Source organism: Volvox carteri, assembly GCF_000143455.1.
Source record: "Volvox carteri f. nagariensis unplaced genomic scaffold VOLCAscaffold_13, whole genome shotgun sequence".
Lineage (NCBI taxonomy): Eukaryota > Viridiplantae > Chlorophyta > Chlorophyceae > Chlamydomonadales > Volvocaceae > Volvox > Volvox carteri.
Window position 1 is genome coordinate 1,366,887 of NW_003307556.1, and position 17,547 is coordinate 1,384,433.

Consider the following 17,547-nt stretch of genomic DNA (forward strand, 5'->3'; position numbering starts at 1 on the left):
CCTGGGTCATCTCGGGGTCGAGCTCCACGTAACGCTCCGGAGCCTGAATAATCTCGGCCTTCAGCTTGCCCTCCACGTGGGTGCGGTACAGCGCCTTACTAACCATGCCGTACAGGGCCTGGTACGATATGTTCCCTGCCCCCACCTGGAACATACCCAGGTCCAGACGGTCCACCAGCTGCCGGGGGCCGGGGGGGGGCGGGGGGGGGGCGGGTGGGAGGGGCAGGAGGGGCAGGAGAAGGGGGGGAGGGGAAGAACCACTGGCGAATGAAACAGATAAAGACGAACCACTGACGATAGCGGCTGAGACACCAGAGATAGACACGGATAGTCCAGGAGAAGAAGACAAATGCTGCAGAAGGAGAAGGGAGAAGGACGAAGGGAGAAGGGGGGGAATAAGGGGGTCGCTCCCACCAAACACACACGCACACACACACGGGTTAGGTTACTTTGCCACCACACCTGCATGTACATAACGGCCTCGCTAACCGAAAAAAGGGTGTTGAGAAAAACCCAGCGACCCTCGTTGCGAAGATTTACCACCTCCCTGCCGTACAACTCCCGTATTTCCTGCCAGTTCATCATACGCGTGCCGTGCATGGCGCGCTTCACCAAACTGCTCCAGCGCGGGACGGGGGGCCGGGGGAGAGAGGGGGAAAGACGAACCACGAACAAGGGGGACAAGGGGGGTTGTAAGGCCGGCGCTGAGGGGGGAGGGGAGGGGAGAAGAAGAGATGGGGGGGAGGCTGCTGAAGGCTGCGGGTGAGTAACCTTGTGGGCGTGTGCGTTTTTCGAACTTCCGGGTGTGGTAGTGTGGTATTGGAAAGGGAGCAGCTGCCGTGACTGTATCCATCTGTATGTCGGTATGTGCCCGATCCACCAATTTCCACACCCACACGGGCGAGAGCAAACCAAGAGGGGGAGGAGCCACGTAAAGTCAAGGAGGCGACATCGGTAGGCCTTGTGCGCGCCGCAACAGAGCCCGCTCGTCCGTCTGTCTGTCTGTGTGCATGCCTAGCCCGTCTGTCCCGGAGCTAACCCTCCACTACTCGTCCCTCCCTCTCCCCCTCGCTGCATGTCCCCCCGGGCCTCCAGCTGCCCTGCCGGGTCCCCCTCCTCTTCCTCCTCGTCTCCTCTCCCCCTCTCTCTTTTCCAGGCTCACCCGAATCGGTCCACCTTGATGAGGTTGCCATGTTCCTTATCCATAATGAGACCGCGAATCACCAGGTCGGGATCGAACCGGAGACCATCCACCGGCACGCCCTGCTGCCGCAACGTCTCCAACCCGTACTCGTACGCACGGCCCTCCCACGCATTCACATCGTAGTGGATGAGCGTGTAATCCTGCCCCAGTGAAAGGGAGGGGAGGCGAGGGTTTTAACGGAGGGTTTAAACGGGCGGGGGGGAGGCGAACCACGGACGAGTGAAGCAGGTGGCGAGGGGGCAGTGACGCAGCTGTACCTTCCATACCCGGGGACAGCCAATGGTGGGGGGAGAGGGATTCGAAATAGCGACCAGGGGTAGCACCCACCATCATCCAGTCAGCCACACAGTCCGCAGCGACCAGGTCGTTGAGCTACGTGGTTATGCGCTACGCTCCTCTTCCCCCCACGGCCGCCAGGTCATCGCGATGACGGGTATCAGAGTCCGTCAGCACCAGCACGTCCCCCCGCCCGCCCACTACCCAGCCAGGTCCCCCTGGAGCCCACCCCACCTACCATGTCGTAGCCTTGCGCCGCCACACGCAGCCAGGGTTCCAAGATCCCATTAAAGTCCATATCCAGGGAGGGACGGCATATAGGGAACAAAAGAGGGGAAGGGCCTGAGCATGGACATACGCACTTCTTTGCATGTATGTATGTATGTCCTCAGTCAGGTCCACGTCCCCAAACCCCACCCCACCCCGCAGTCCACATGCCACCACACGTGCTCCCCACAACCACCCCACCTTCCTTGGAGCTGATCCCTCCCCACCTTCCTTGGCCCCCCCAGCTGCTCCGCCCCCGACCCGTCACAGCGTCCAGTCGCCTCGCGGTCCTAGCCACCAGTCCTCCGCCTCCGCAGCCCCAGCCAGCCGCCCTGCCTCACACCCTCCTCAGAGCCCTGGCCCCCCTACTTCCCTACCCTTCCCTTCCGTACCCGCCTACCTATGGCCTTAATGGACCTCAAGTTGAGTGTACGACTGCAGTAAATGGCCCTCTGCGGGTTGCCGTCGGGGAAGGACTCCGGGACGTCCAACACGTCCAACACGCTCTGAATACACATACACATACATACACACGCACACACACATACACACGCACACGCACCGGGACGGACAGGGGGACCGGCAGCGAAGTGCATCAGTACGCGGTGAGGCAAGGAGGATCTACTTAGAACGTGCGACCAGGCGGGGGGGGGGGAGCGGGGGGCCCCGGGGCGTCAGGACGAGGACTTAGGCGCCACTTGGTCCCGGAATCCCGGGGCCTCATCACCACTAGGCGGCAAGGTGGAGGGCCGGGGGATGCAGACACCCTCCCAGGCAGCCGCGGGGAGTAAGGTGCCTCCGGTGTATCCAATGCCCCCCGACAAACACACACACCACCGCCCAACCACCGCCCTTTCGGCCCTTCAGGCTCTACGCATTACCCCGCGCGCGGATTTCTGCCACCATTTCCTACTCAACCGTGCCACTACCCCCCCAGCTCACCCCGCCCCACCCGCTCGCGGACCTGTTCCCCTCCCTCCCTCTCCACTTCCCAGCACGCCCTACCCGCAGCCCCTCGGCCCCCTTTCCCTCTCCTACTCCCCAGCCCCGCGGCCCCCCCACGCACGCACGCACCTGCGTTGCCGCCTTGAGCTTCGCCAGCGGCAGGGAGTAGATGTCGTCCAGTGACTGCATTCCGAACACGTTAATGACCCCCACCCGGCCCTTGCGGAGGCTATCCACCAGATGCAGGTGCAGGTCGCCCTCCGTGCTTTCACCCAGGAAGTCAATCTAAGTGCGTGCGTGTATGGGGGGGCCCGGGAGGGAGGGAGGAGAGAGAGATGGGGGCCGGATGGGGATAGGGCGACTTTAGGACGTCGCGAAGTTCAGGAGAGGTGGGAATGCAGGTACGGCGGGGCCGTGCAGCGTCAGGCGGTTACTTTTAAAGAGTAGCTGCGGCGGCGGCCCGTAGTAGCAGTGCTCCCTATGTGCCGTCGGGAAGTTGCGGCGGCAGCCATGCCAACCTAAATAGCAGTGACAGGCCGCGACAGCACGGCTGCGAGCAAATCCTGTCGCGCCTCTGTGCACGGGATACGCATCCACCATACGGTAATGGCTGTACGGCTGTACGTTTCCATCAGACAGTCCTGTCGTGCAGTTGGTTGCGGAGAAGGCCACGAAATCCCGCCTTATTAGCCAAAGACTCTGCCCTGATGTCTAACCCCCAAGGTGGAACGCAGCATGAGGCAAGGCAGTGCAGCCTTGGCATAACATGTGGGTGCCGCCTGGAGGAATTTTGGAGGGCTTGGCTGCGAACCCATCGCTTATCCTATCGCGTGCACGGAGGCGTGGCTGCGGTATGGAACGGAGGGGTTTACGCCTCCCAAGCTCTTGAGGGCCCTGTCATATGACCCCCGGATGCGGCCCTACCACGGCGGCATCCTCCTGCACCGGCTCCACCAAGCCAGTGCTGGTGGCGAAAGTCTCCTCCGCGGTGGAGGCAGCATCCTCAGCTGCAGGTTGTGGCGTCGGCTGGAGGACGTCCGACACTCCTCCAGCACCCGACTGGCAAATCCATGGAGTTTGGAAAGTGAAACGGGACCTGGCAGGAACTCTAACTGGCGCAAAGACCCTCGCAACGCGCTGCGTGCGGAGTTTGCATGTACTGGAAGGAACCCTGGCGCCGAGAGGCCGAAGGCGCATCCCCCCGAAGCTGCCTTTGTCGAAAGGTGCAAGTTATTGTCCTCTTCGCTCGAGTTGAACGGCAACCTGGCCAGCTAGCTGAAATGCCAAAGTCAGAAGCAACACGGGCGAAAGTAGCCTTGCTCACGGTGCAGTCGGTGAAAGCTTTCGGCCCAGATGATGTCTTAAGTCTTACAACCTAGTCTTTGCCACCTTTCCCAGTCAAAACACGAGTGTACTGCATTTCGTTACCTCTTGAAGCGGGAAAGGCAGTGAAGGTAGAGGGAGATCCTGCATGATAAACTCATGGCCGAAAGGTACTAGTGGCTTATGAATTCTTGCGCTGGACATGGCTCATAGAAGGAAACGCAAGTTTTGCACTTTGGCCCGTTGTTTTCTGGTTTGCTGGCCAGACGGCTGCCTCTGTGCTACTGTAGCACATAGGTTTTTACCTTGGGGCATAGGGTTGCGAGCTTATTGTTGACCGCCCAAGACATCAGGTGCCGCCTGAAATCGCTACCCAGGTTTTGCACTTGAATAAAAGTCAAACTCTGGTGCTGCCAAGCGTGCATGCGGATGGATGACCAGGATAAGTGTTCATTTACGGGACTGCCTGCTGAGTCGAGTGCCTATCTGTCTCGTGCATCGGCAACCCATTCTACCGTATTGTGACTCGCCGCAACCAGCCGAACTCCATCATCCTTCATGTTCTTATGTCACGTGCATCCATCATCCACCAAGCAGCGCGGCGAAGTGAAGGGGAGCTTCCTACACTTGCTTTCCGAGACTTGCGATCCTAAGACTTGCAGATGCGCTTTTCTCTTCCGAGAGGGTTTCTACAGAGTGCATAGCTGGTAGATTCGAACATCCTCAAGCGCCAAATAGACCCGATGCTGCGCTGCCTGCAACTGCTCTAAGTAACCATTAGAATATCCCTATGGATAGCAAACCCTATCTGAAAACTATCACTCTGTACCCATCACATGTAGCAAAGAGATGCATGCCGGGACCGGGACATGCCGTACCCCATGCTTGGTGGCCTGACCATGTATCAGGCCTATAGTCTTGTACAGTAGTGGCGACAGCTCATATTTACAAGCCTTGGCGAGTCGACGACATACGCACTGATAGCCGGCATTCCCGTGCAGGTGCAACGAGGTACGAACCCCGAGAGCGCCCAGGGATGGGTGGCAACGTAGAGACTGAACTAGCGGCAGCGCTGCGTGCGTGTCCACAGACAGAAGTGCAACCGATGAATTGTACATGTTGCCCGTGTCATGCCAGACGGGGCCAGCAGTGGGGCTCGATGATAGCCACAGTCAAAATGCTGAAAGGCGTTCGTGGTGACGTGTTCACTAGCACAAGTTATCCGCGCTCTCAAGAGTTTCCAGCATTGCGTCCCGTACCGCTCGGAGGGTACCTGCAAGCAGAGAAAAAATGGTTTTGATGGGGAGAGGAATGAGTTATGGCTATAGCGAGACTCGCATAGTTTTTTGGTGCAGCGTGACACTGCGGTAATTGAATCTGACAGAAATCTGACCCGTGAACTGTACGAATACGAAGGCCGCAGCATTAAATGTCCGATCAACCGGCCCTGTGCACTGTACGACACGCAGCCGACACAACCGCTTCGCAGGACGAACGCAGGAAAGCACGGTTTCGGCTGCACGCAATGATTTTGTGAAAATCGATGAATAACCTGGGTTTTCCTCACAAAGCTCCGACATACCAGGACATGCCAAGGACCGAAGACGTGACAGTACGCAAATCCCCCTGTCAGCAAATATCTTGCCCGTATGGACGCTGCTGCAGACGTCGCCATGAGGGAACATCAGCTGTGTGATGAAGATGACGACTGGAAACGAAGGGTGGCGGCATCGTTGTATGCCGGAGACACCGGGGAGTTGGCAGGGGTTATTACGACCGATGTGATCCTAACACGGGGCGCGAATGAGAAAAAAGACAGCAACACTGGGAAAATCTAAAATTATACGTAGCTATTAGTTCTTTGCCTGTCCTTGGGTCTCTGGAGTAGGAGGAGCGTAGGACATGGCAGAACTGAAACGACTAGCCCTGGTCACCTGCCGCCGTTGCTCTTCTATCGGCCACGACCCAACTCTTCTACGGTAACACAGAAAGCTTGCCTGCCGCGTTTTAGTTAAAATGGAAATTATTTTATGTAAATATCATTTGTGGCTGTGTCAATCCTCACCAATAATGATCGGAAAGCCCGAGAAAAGGCTTCGATGTGTACAGCAGAAACACCGCCCCTAGGCAAGCAGTAGACACGCCTTCCTGCCAGCTGCCAAGCCTAGGTCTCTCTAATCCGCAAGAATCGAGGAAATAGTAGTATGTCTAAATCTTCACCATTCCATTCTCCAGGGCAATCCAGGGCACAATAATGCCCTTTTCCACGCGTCTGGCTGCTTTCTTTTGCAGCCTAGCATCACCTCGGGCGCTGAAGACAGCTGCTCTCTTCATCACTGCCTCACTGGGCCATCAACGCACCACCTCCGGTCCCGTGATCTCCGTCATCGCCACCTCTGCCGACATCGCCAAGGCCGTCATAACGCTACGGCAATCGAGGCCCCAGGTCCCTAAGCCGCGCCTTGGGCGAGCCATGATCCTGCCTACATTCTGTCTCATCATCATGATGGGTGCTGTGACAGCGGACATTACCGATACAAAGCTATACGGCGACCATCCGCGGTGGCTTGCAGAAAACGCTGCAGACGGCGCCAGAGGTCCGATGGTGGGGGCGGCGGCGAATACAATATCAGCGGTAGCTGGCGAGGAGGAATCAGACATCGAGGAGATGTCCTACCGGGGCGAGCCAAAGGAGGTTGCGAAACCATACCCCAATCCGATTGTCGTGCCGCCCCTCCAGAGCTATAAGTACGACATCGCGCTCAGCACGGGGTACCGGTGAGTGTCCTTCCACTTGTGTGTGTGTGTGTGTTACATGGTTGGGGGGTGCGTGACCCCATACCTGTAAAACTACCCATACGAGCCGAAGGCCCAAGGGCAATACTACAACGCCTAAAAGCCACGGAGAAAAGGAAAAACACCGCACATCAGCCCAGATTAGCGTCCAAAGGGGGTAATTGAGTTTCGGTGAGCCCACATACTTTCCAACATCCTCGCCAGACGTGTTGGCTCCCATTTCATGGCCTCCAACATGCTCTGTTGATGATCGAATCCCTCTTCAGCACGAATATCATTATAGGCTGGGCATTCCAATAACACGTGTTTTTCATCCTCGATTCGGCTATTAGTACCACAACAGCGGCAAAACCGCTGCCCCCTGGGGACATGGTACTTGCCTCTTCGTGCTCTGTTTGCCTCCAGAACCCAGCAACATAAACAAAACTGCACTTGCTTACGGTGTGCTAAACGAGGAATGAAAACCTTAGCATGTGTTGGCCACATGACGGCTGCGGCTCCCGAAAAGAGCAGCCCCATCCAGTGCTTATACTTCGCCATTTGCACTCCCGGTTACTTCCCATCTGATGGGTACTCCTCTGGCAAGACAGTCAGACGCGTATGGTCCCAGCCGCTCATCAAACGCTCTCTTAGTGCCGTTATCATCGCTCCTTCGGGTAGAGGGCTACTCAACAACCAGTCAACACGCTCCTTTACCCCCACGACTTCTTGCGGTATTCCGCTCCAAATGGTGCACTCCAAGAAGGAAAACAGTCGTAACGTTGAGGTTCCCCAACTCTCCCATTCCGGGTTGGTCAGGGCATCGGTTATCTCCTGCCGTAAAACTGCATGAGCAATGGACCCCACTTGTTTTTGAAGGCGGTTCCAGAAACGGAGGATCTGTTTCACCATGTAATACTGTAAGGGGAGTTCAGCCAGCTCCGCATACAACAGCCTGTGGGATGGCCGTGCCGCCCCCACTACCTGCCTCATGAATAAAATCTGCAGCTGGACTGCACCATCCTTCAAACAGGCTTCGAACATGCCCTCCGCATGGTTGGCTATATCCCGCCGCCTTCCCGCCCTGTCCACGACCTCTGCCAGCGCAAAAGGGCCCCACGCCTGGCAGCCATACAACAGAATTGCTCGGACTTGGATTGCAAAGCACCGCATTCGCACGTCGGGGGCAAACAGCTTATTTTGTCCAGCTTTGCGTCCACTTGTATTCGTACGGAGAGCGTGTGCCTGATTAGGATCGCATGTGTCTGGCGGCCAGGCGGGGCGGCTGGGTTGATCCGCGCGCGATGTCAGCGGTCATACCACGACCCTCCTCCGCCGCCCTCTTCTCCTCTATGCCCCGACGTGCAACGCAAACCGCAGGTCCCTGTACGGCGCCACTTTCGCCTCCTGCCTCGTGGGCCTGATGGCGTCCGGGGCCATGCTACACGCCAGGGCGCTGCACCTGCTGCTGAGCGACGCAAAACTGCTGAACATGAGCCTGCTGCACAACCTGGCGCACATGGGCACGAATGTGCGGGTTAGCCTGTACGACGTCACGGGAGCGTCAAGCTCCATGCGCGCGCGCAACACATTTTACCAGTTGAGAGCCCGGACGGCGAAATTGGCTAGCATGAAGCTTCTGGGTGGCAGCACAGTCAGCATGAAAGCAGATGCTTGTACGAGTCCATTCCTCGGTGTTTCATGAGTACCCTGCATCTCTAGCTTAGCTACGGTGCCGATCTCCATCCTGTCCTCCATCCATCCTCATTCCAACATTCCATAGCTCACGTACGGAGTCAGGACAGTAACCGCTACACTGAACTTGCTCTGCACCCAGATGCACCCAGATATGAGTCCATTCTTCGGTGTTTACCTCAACATTGTATGCCCCCCAGGCTGCTGCGCGTGCCGGACCTGCTGCCTGGCGGCCAGTACGGCAGTACCCCCGCATCCAACCCCGCACACCGCCAGCTAGCTGCGGATGCGGGGCCGGGGCCGGGTGCTGGTGCGACGGGCAGTGCTGTGGCGCTCGGTGGGAGCGACCTGCCGTCCGTGTTTCTTGAGGACGACGTGTGGCCGGTGGACGACTTCCCTCGAAAGGTGAGCACGGATAGGTGTATCATGGTATAAGGGAGGGGAGGGGGGGAGGGGAGGGGAGGGCAGCAGCACCCTCTCACCCATACAAATGGAAGCGCGCTAACCGGAGGAGGGAAGGGAGGAGGAGGGAGGAGGGAGGCCCTGCCTGCGAACGACATGGGCTGCGACAGCATACAGCCCAAGGCATGCAAGCGATAGCAGTGAAGGCCATATCACTGTAGTGTACTGTAGGCCATGCAGCCGTACGGTCCAGGCTTTTGGTTAGGGTTTTTGGCATATAGCCACTCGCGTTCCTAGCAAGCGAACGTTGCCATTTCAACAGGCTTTCCTTCAGCACCATCGCTTATCCAAACACACTTCTTACGAACCTCGTCCCTCCCCTGCCCGCCCGTGTGAACCCGGACCCCAGATGCACTTGGTCGCCACCCGTGCAGCCGTTAGGACGGGTGGATTGCCTTTCGTCATCAAGCTCTACCTCCATTCTGGCAAGTGGGGGTTCCCGGCAGCAATCCGCGAGGAGCACACAAAGACCTGTAACGTGACTGTGACCCAGTTTCCTATCCCCGAACACCCGGACGGCAACAGCGACTTCAAGCCTGCTTTCAAGGGCGCCGTTGAGGGCGGCCCCGGGGCTGTGCTGGTGACTGCTTTTCCAAGGAGCAGTGGCAGTAATGGCGATGCCGGGAACAGCACCGATACCCGCAGCAGCATCGGTAACGCTGGCGGAGACCCAATGCTGCGGGGTTACCGGGCCAAGCCGCGCACATACAAGTGGGGGGCGCAGGGTCTGTACTTTTCCGATGGGCTCACGAGGCGGCGCCTGGCGGACTGCTACTTGCACTACACCGCCCGGTCCTTCGAGAAGCAGCGGCGGTATAAAGTGGGTTCCGCAATACTCCATTGCCCTGCGGCTGTTGGTGTGACGTGGGTGATCTGGCTGTCAAGAGGTTGCGGTAGGACGGGTTGCAGTGCGGTTTTCTTGGCTATCTGTCCTTGGTTGCACGCGTGTGATGACTGAACGAAGAGGAAGTACGCGACATGCAATCACGCCGGAATTCGGGCCGCCACCACCACCACCAGCTCTATGAAAAGCACCCCTTTCATCTTTTCTCTTGCCTCCTCTCCTCCTTCGCCTTCATACGGCTCCCCGCCCCATGCGCCGCCCACGCGTTGGCTCCACACCGCCACCGCCTCTAATGCTACTGTGGCCGCAGGATTGGCCGCTCAAGATGTGCCTCGGCCACCTTAAGATCGGCATGTTCTCCAGTGGCCGCTCTCTGGTGCAGCATATCGGGGCCGCCAGCAGCCTGTTTGGAGACATCAGCAAGAACGCAAAATATCACCGGGCTTGCAGCTTCCCATTTGTGGAGAAGCTCCCTTCCGAAGACGAGCGGACGGACTGGTACTGAGAGCTCTAAAGTTACTGCCCGCACCCGCAAATACGTTTGCTTGACAATTGTGTACGGTATGGTGTGGCACGGCACGGACGACTATAATGGCTTGGCTGCGCCATGGCCCGGTGGGCGGAATCGTTAGCAAATCCTAGTTTTATTTCTGAGCAAACTCTTGTTTCTGAACGTCGTAGTGCCAGAGGGAGAGAAAGCTGCGACGCCTCGTTGAAGGATGTGCGAAATGTTATTAAAGCTAAGGAGGCAGGTGGAGGGTCATTCTAGGTGTTTGCCTTGTGTGCAGTATTGTGAGTGTGGAGAGCATTGCCTGGATAGGAATGTGCACCATGCGCACCCCATGCGCGAGCATGAATCTACTAGTCGATGCGTATTCCGGCGGCTGTGGATGCACCTGGCATACATACGCCCAGGCCTGGATAGGAGCCTTACGTCGCCTTGCATGAGCCATCATCTAGAGATGCGCGCTGGCGTATAAATCTCCGAAGTCGCGCGTGTGCGTAGAGCGTCCCGTAACGATACTTGGGGTGTGGAGTTTGGTTGCGCCCTTCAACCTGGCCACGCCAGCCTACCAAGATTGACGTCATGACGTACACACGCCACCAACAAGGCGCGTATGTAAATTACGCCGGCTATGGATCAAATATATACACATAGACCCCACACCCTTTCAAAGGAACACATCAACGGGTGACCTGCAGGAGCTGGCCGCCGGAAGGGGCCCTCGAGCTGCTGGGGGTGCATTTCAGCTTTATTAAGATAAAGATAAGCCGTTTTTCCTGCATAACTGTATTGGCAGTATGTGCCTACGACAATCTACGACAATTATACAGCACCCGGGAGCACATTCGCATGTCACATCCCAGCAGGGCACTGTTCTTGTATAACCACCACAGTTTGTGTACATGTGGTAGGGAGAACTACCGATGAGTGAACGAAGGAAGGTTCACTGCATCGATGACGACGACGTATACAGCATTCTGTACGATCCGGACTGTACGATCCGGAAGAAAGAATCTCATCGCAAGATAATCGCCAGTCGGTGTAATCATAGGCCCAAGTGGGTCTACCAGTGAGAAGTGTCACGATATAAGAGCGCCTGTAGTAGCTGGTACACAGTACGGCTCTACAAATACGCGCGAAGCGCGACCACCAGCATCTCGAGAGGCCTTTTCAGCGGCCAGCTACTACAGCGCCGTAATCCAGCAATACTGCTGCATGGCTGTCAAGTGTGGGGGCCGTTTATGCCAGCTGAAGTCTTAAGCAGGCTCAGGAGGCGGAGTGATGCGAGTAACCTTGCGGAGGGGGGCCCCTCGAGGCGTGCCTAAAGGACGGAGCGGTGCAGCTTCAGATATCGTTCATGCGACAAATTGTGGGAGCTGCGAGACCAACACATCGCCTCCTGTTTGCCGAACTGTCGCAGCTACCCCTACATTACCACGTTTTCAAGCAGGTCGTGAGGTTTTGAAACCGTGTCCGTTAACAGCGTGGGTCTGTGGCACACCAAGTTTTGCGACAGGAGGTCGCAGAGTCCCTCTCCAACCCCGACGCTTTCAGAGCGCTGGAAGTCATTCAGAGCGAAATGGCCAGCGTAGCACAAGTCATGAACGCTCCCTGGGATAATCTGGCTGTGGGCTTTCCTCACAAAACTACGACATGCAGGGCGATTTGGGTACTGTCACGCCAAGGACCGAAGGCGTGACAGTACGCAAATCCCCCTGCAGCAATTATCTTGTGCATATGGAAGTTGCTGCAGACGTCGCCATGAGGGAAATTTAGCTGTGTTATAAAGACGACGCTTGAAACGAAGGGTGGCGCCACCGGAGCTTGCTGCGGGCTGGCAGGTATGGTCCCGATGCGACGCGCTAGGGTTCGTCAAGCCCCTGGTCCAGCCCAGTAGCCACAAGCAACTGAAATTATGTTCTAGTATGAAAGTTAATTGCCGGTGTATTGGCTGACCTTGGGTCTCTTGCAGAGGAATATGGGACATGACAGAACTACAACGGCTGTAGGCTCTGCCGTTGCACGTACCTCGATTCTGTCATGTCCAAAACCTTCCAAGGCTGCACATAGAGCATAATTGCCTGAATTGTATTGTTGAATTAATGAAAATAAATATGTATTTAAATATTATTGGTCCTGACGCCCGAGGCCGAGGATTTCGCGGATGAGGTAGATGTTCGGCGACGCCAAGAATTACGTAATCTGTTAATCCCGAGGCGAATCATTAATTATATCAGGCACAAATTTCAGCCTAATCTTTTTGTTACTGTGATTATATTATTTACTTGTTTCATTTCATGATGATGCTGGCAGGACCACGAGCTGTGCGGCTAGTGAACTGATTGCGGAGGTCCACACAAGTCCCTGTCCTAGTAGCATAAGTAAAACATATAGCTGAACTTATAGCCTTACTGCCTATGACTCTTCACTCTGGGAGCCTTTTGCCTCGCTTGGCTGCATTTCCCTAAGTGTCTCTCGTCCTATCCTCCTCTCCTGACACTGCTGCAGCCGGAGTTTTCTTCGTATGAAAAGCTTTCGCTTGATTGGAAGGTAGGGATCCAAATTAATAATGTTATTAGCGGAAATTTGGGGTTTATTCCGCTTGCTTATTAACAGACATGGCTAGGTGCAACCGGCCCTAGGCAAGCAGTAGACACGCCTTCCTGCCAGCTGCCAGGCCTAGGTCTCTCTAATCCGCAAGAATCGAGGAAATATGTATTATGTCTAAATCTTCAACATTCCAAACTCCAGGGCAATCCAGGGCACTATAATGCCCTTCTTCACGCGTCTGGCTGCTTTCTTTTGCAGCCTAGCATCACCTCGGGCGCTGAAGACAGCTGCTCTCTTCATCACTGCCTCACTGGGCCATCAACGCACCACCACCGACCCCGTAATCGCCGTCAGTGCCACCACCACCTCTGCCGATATCGACAAGGCCGTCATAACGCTACGGCATCCGAGGCCCCAGGTCCCTAAGCCGCGCCTTGGGCGAGCCATGATCCTGCCTACATTCTGTCTCATCATCATGATGGGTGCTGTGACAGCGGGCACGTTGTATGGCGGCCACTTGCAGCAGGCTGCGGGTAGTGCGTATTCTGAGGATATATCAGACGGCGCCAGAGGTCCGATGGTGGGGGCGGCGGCGAATAAATTATCAGCTGTAGCTGATGAGGAGGAACCAGACATCGAGGAGATGTCCTACCGGGGCGAGCCAAAGGAGGCTGCGAACCCATACCCCAATCCGATTGTCGTACCGCCCCTCCAGGGCTATAAGTACGACATCGCGCTTAGCACGGGGTACCGGTGAGTGTCCTTCCACTTGTGTTCGTACGGAGAGCCTCATCCGCATCTGCGTGTGCCTGATTAGGATCGCATGTGTCTGGCGGCCAGGCGGGACGGTTGGGGTGATCCGCGCGCGACGTCAGCGGTCATACCAAGTGGGCGGATTGACTGAAATGGCGGCGATAATGGGCGCAAAGGGCTGTCCGCACCTCAGCGACTGGTCCTGCCAGCGAGTCTCTCCGGCCCAAGCCGCGAAAGAGGGATCTGCCGCTGTTCCCCAACCGATGGCCCAATAATGCCCACCATGCTTGCTGGATTAGACGTGCATCATAACGATATGCAGCTAATCCCAAGTGGGGTATCTTAACCTCCACACAATCCTCAACCTCCGCCGCCCTCTTCTCCTCTACCTATGCCCCGACGTGCAACGCAAACCGCAGGTCCCTGTACGGCGCCACTTTCGCCTCCTGCCTCGTGGGCCTGATGGCGTCCGGGGCCATGCTACACGCCAGGGCGCTGCACCTGCTGCTGAGCGACGCAAAACTGCTGAACATGAGCCTGCTGCACAATCTGGCGCACATGGGCACGAATGTGCGGGTTAGCCTGTACGACGTCACGGGAGCGTCAAACTCCATGCGCGCGCGCAACACATTTTACCAGTTGAGAGCCCGGACGGCGAAATTGGCTAGCATGAAGCTTCTGGGTGGCAGCACAGTCGGCATGGAGGACGTGGGAAACGGAAAACCTGCTTATCGCCGATTGACCGGCAGACTGGCGCCTAGGAGGGCAGGGTTACTTGATGTAACCTCAAGTGCCTGTCAAGTCCGGCCATTCAAGTAAAAAGTAGTTGCATCTATTATCATGAACTCCTACCCCAGCGCTGTATCTAGGCACCGGCACCTAGTTCCCACGTTCCTAACACTTCGTGTTGCGCTGGTGTTACTTTCACACCAGCTTCATAGCTCACGTACGGAATCTGGACTGTAACCGCTACACTGAACTTGCTCTGCACCCAGATGCACCCAGATATGAGTCCATTCTTCGGTGTTTACCCCCCCAGGCTGCTGCGCGTGCCGGACCTGCTGCCTGGCGGCCAGTACGGCAGTACCCCCGCATCCAACCCCGCACACCGCCAGCTAGCTGCGGATGCGGGGCTGGGGCCGGGGCCGGGGCCGGGTGCTGGTGCGACGGGCAGTGCTGTGGCGCTCGGTGGGAGCGACCTGCCGTCCGTGTTTCTTGAGGACGACGTGTGGCCGGTGGACGACTTCCCTCGAAAGGTGAGCATGGATAGGTGTATCATGGTATAATGGAGGGGAGGGGAGGGGAGGGCAGCAGGCAGCACCACGCCGTCACCCATACAAATGGAAGCGCGCTAACCGGAGGAGGGGAGGGAGGAGGAGGGAGGAGGGAGGGCCTGCCACCCGCCCATCACATTTGTCACAAGCGAACGGCACCAATTCGGCTCGACTTACCTTGACTACGGCTCATCTAAACACACTTCTTACGAACCTCGTCCCGCCCCTGCCCGCCCGTGTGAACCCGGACCCCAGATGCACTTGGTCGCCTCCCTTGCGGCCGTTAGGACGGGTGGATTGCCTTTCGTCATCAAGCTCTACCTCCATTCTGGCACGTACGGCTACCCGGCAGTGATTCGCGCAGAGCACGCCAAGACCTGTAACGTGACTGTGACCCAGTTTCCCATCCCCGAACACCCGGAGGGCAACAGCGACTTCAAGCCTGCTTTCAAGGGCGCCGTTGAGGGCGGCCCCGGGGCTGTGCTGGTGACTGCTTTTCCAAGGAGCAGTGGCAGTAGTGGCGATGCCGGGAACAGCACCGATACCGGCGGCAGCACCGGCAGCGGTGACGGAGACCCATCGCTGAGTGGTTACAGGCCCATTCCGCGCATTTACAAGTGGGGGGCACAGGGTCTGTACTTTTCCGATGGGCTCACGAGGCGGCGCCTGGCGGACTGCTACCTGCACTACACCGCCCGGTCCTTCGAGAAGCAGCGGCGGTATAAAGTGGGTTCCGCAATACTCCATTGCCCTGCGGCTGTTGGTGTGACGTGGGTGATCTGGCTGTCAAGAGGTTGCGGTAGGACGGGTTGCAGTGCGGTTTTCTTGGCTATCTGTCCTTGGTTGCACGCGTGTGATGACTGAACGAAGAGGAAGTACGCGACATGCAATCACGCCGGAGTTCGGACCGCCACCACCACCACCAGCTCTATTAGGAGAACCCTTTTCATCTTTTCTCTTGCCTCCTCTCCTCCTTCGCCTTTATACGGCTCCCCGCCCCACGCGCCGCCCCATACGCTGACACCACACCGCCACCGCGCTGATGCTACAAGCTACCTACAAGCCTCTACTGCCACTGCGGCCGCAGGATTGGCCACTCAAAATGTGCCTCGCCGACCTCAATATTAATGTGTACGACAGTGGCCGGTCTCTGGTGCAGCATATCGGGGCCGCCAGCAGCCTGTTTGGAGACGCAAGCACGAACTCACGCTACCACCGGGCTTGCAGCTTCCCATTCTTGGAGAAGCTCCCATCCGAAGATGAACAGAGTGACTGGCATTGAGTGATCCAAAACCACTGCCCGCATCGGCAAATGCATTTGCATGTCAGTTGTGTTGAACGGGTGGTACGGCAGGGTAGCTTATTGCCTTGGTTGCGCCGTCGTCTTGTGGAAGGGATCGGACTTAATCCCCAACTGCACCTGGGAATTTGAGCACCAACTTCCAAGTCGATATATGCGTGTGTATATATGCGTATTGATTCCTGCGGTTGCGGTTGTACCTATAGCTGGCATGCACGTGCCCAGCTTTGGATAAGGACTTTTCACGAGCCTTCATCTTGATGCTCTTCCAAGTTCTGCGTGTGCACAGGACGTTCTTAAAATTGGAAAGGGAGTGATAGGCGGGGGGGATATGAAGTTTGAATTCCTTAAAGCGTTACATGCGACCAGCAGGTTAGTTGCTTATCGATGCGTTTGCTTAACAGGCCATGCCTGTAGGATTCAGTGCAGATGGGTATTGCAGAAGGGTGTTAAACCGATGCCTCGAAGGAGTATTTGGTCGAAGTGTATCACGCATTCTGACTTCTCGGCTGCGATAGGACCGTACGAGAACATACGTCTGCAATTCCACTGTTTTTCACTTGCGTAGGAAAGACATCTCGCATCTTCGCACTTTGACGGATATTTGAGGGCATGCACCTAACCATGAAAGTGCCGTATAACGTGGACAGCGTGGATTATCGATCGAATTGCTATTGCACGGGGTGTACGGCAGCCGCCCAACCGTGTGCAGCTGCCAGCAAAACTGATGGTCGAGCGTCTGGCAATAATCTCAAAGGCCTCTGTAAACGCCTTGTCTGTTTGGTTTGTCTCTCTGTCTGTCTGCCGAAGTGTGCCGGAGTGGTGTGGGCCATATACCCGGCACTCAGCCGCCGATCAGTTCGACAGCCCCATCTGCCCGCCTATCTGTGTGCCCTTATGTTAAGCGCTCGTTCGCCAAGCGCATCACCCCATGGGACTGTTGTACTGATCGTTGGGTGAGTGCCGGGTATCTGGCCCATGCCACTCCGGCACACTACTTGGACTTCGGCGCCATGATGGATGAATGCTATCGTAAGGCGCGTGTGTATGTAAGGTACACCGACGAAGAAACTAGCCCCATTCATCTAGCCTGCAAGCGACCCCGGAGCACGTTCGCATGACACATCCAAACAGGACGCGGACGCATCACACAGCACATACATACACACGTACACCACTGCTGCAATCCAGAGGTGACCACACCGCATTACGGCTGAGGCTCATCAACACCATGGATCACACGCGAGCCGCAGATGCCTTTAACAACCTGTGCTAGTCTTTCAGCCCAAGCGACCGCGCTTTGTTACCACCGGCGCCTGGTCATTAATGAATTGAGTGATGAATATTGATGAATTGCGTCGCATAAAATCACCG

The 17,547-nt window shown here is 56.8% G+C and overlaps 3 protein-coding genes across 3 annotated transcripts in view; 2 read left to right on the forward strand and 1 right to left on the reverse strand.

Moving 5' to 3' along the window:
• VOLCADRAFT_80573 (uncharacterized protein) overlaps positions 1-2,265 on the reverse strand; it is a gene marked incomplete at its 5' end in the record, with an annotated part of 5,500 nt that extends 3,235 nt beyond the window's left edge. Inside the window, 4 exons of the mRNA XM_002949255.1 lie at positions 34-178; positions 463-616; positions 1,163-1,344; positions 2,140-2,265. Coding sequence (XP_002949301.1) covers positions 34-178; positions 463-616; positions 1,163-1,344; positions 2,140-2,265 — 607 coding nt within the window. The remainder of the gene's footprint in view (positions 1-33; positions 179-462; positions 617-1,162; positions 1,345-2,139) is intronic.
• Positions 2,266-6,269: 4,004 nt separating this feature from the next.
• VOLCADRAFT_89614 (uncharacterized protein) lies at positions 6,270-10,296 on the forward strand (the record flags this gene model as incomplete). The annotated part of the gene is made up of 5 exons (XM_002949123.1): positions 6,270-6,793; positions 8,171-8,327; positions 8,762-8,890; positions 9,297-9,767; positions 10,102-10,296. The coding sequence occupies 5 exons, from the start codon at positions 6,270-6,272 to the stop codon at positions 10,294-10,296; spliced, it is 1,476 nt and encodes a 491-aa protein (XP_002949169.1).
• Positions 10,297-13,066: 2,770 nt separating this feature from the next.
• Positions 13,067-16,155, forward strand: VOLCADRAFT_120734 (uncharacterized protein; the record flags this gene model as incomplete). Its single annotated transcript, XM_002949124.1, has 5 exons — positions 13,067-13,599; positions 14,019-14,175; positions 14,595-14,855; positions 15,129-15,599; positions 15,961-16,155. 5 exons carry the CDS (start codon positions 13,067-13,069, stop codon positions 16,153-16,155), a joined length of 1,617 nt encoding a protein of 538 aa, XP_002949170.1.
• Between the last annotated feature and the right edge of the window lie 1,392 nt (positions 16,156-17,547).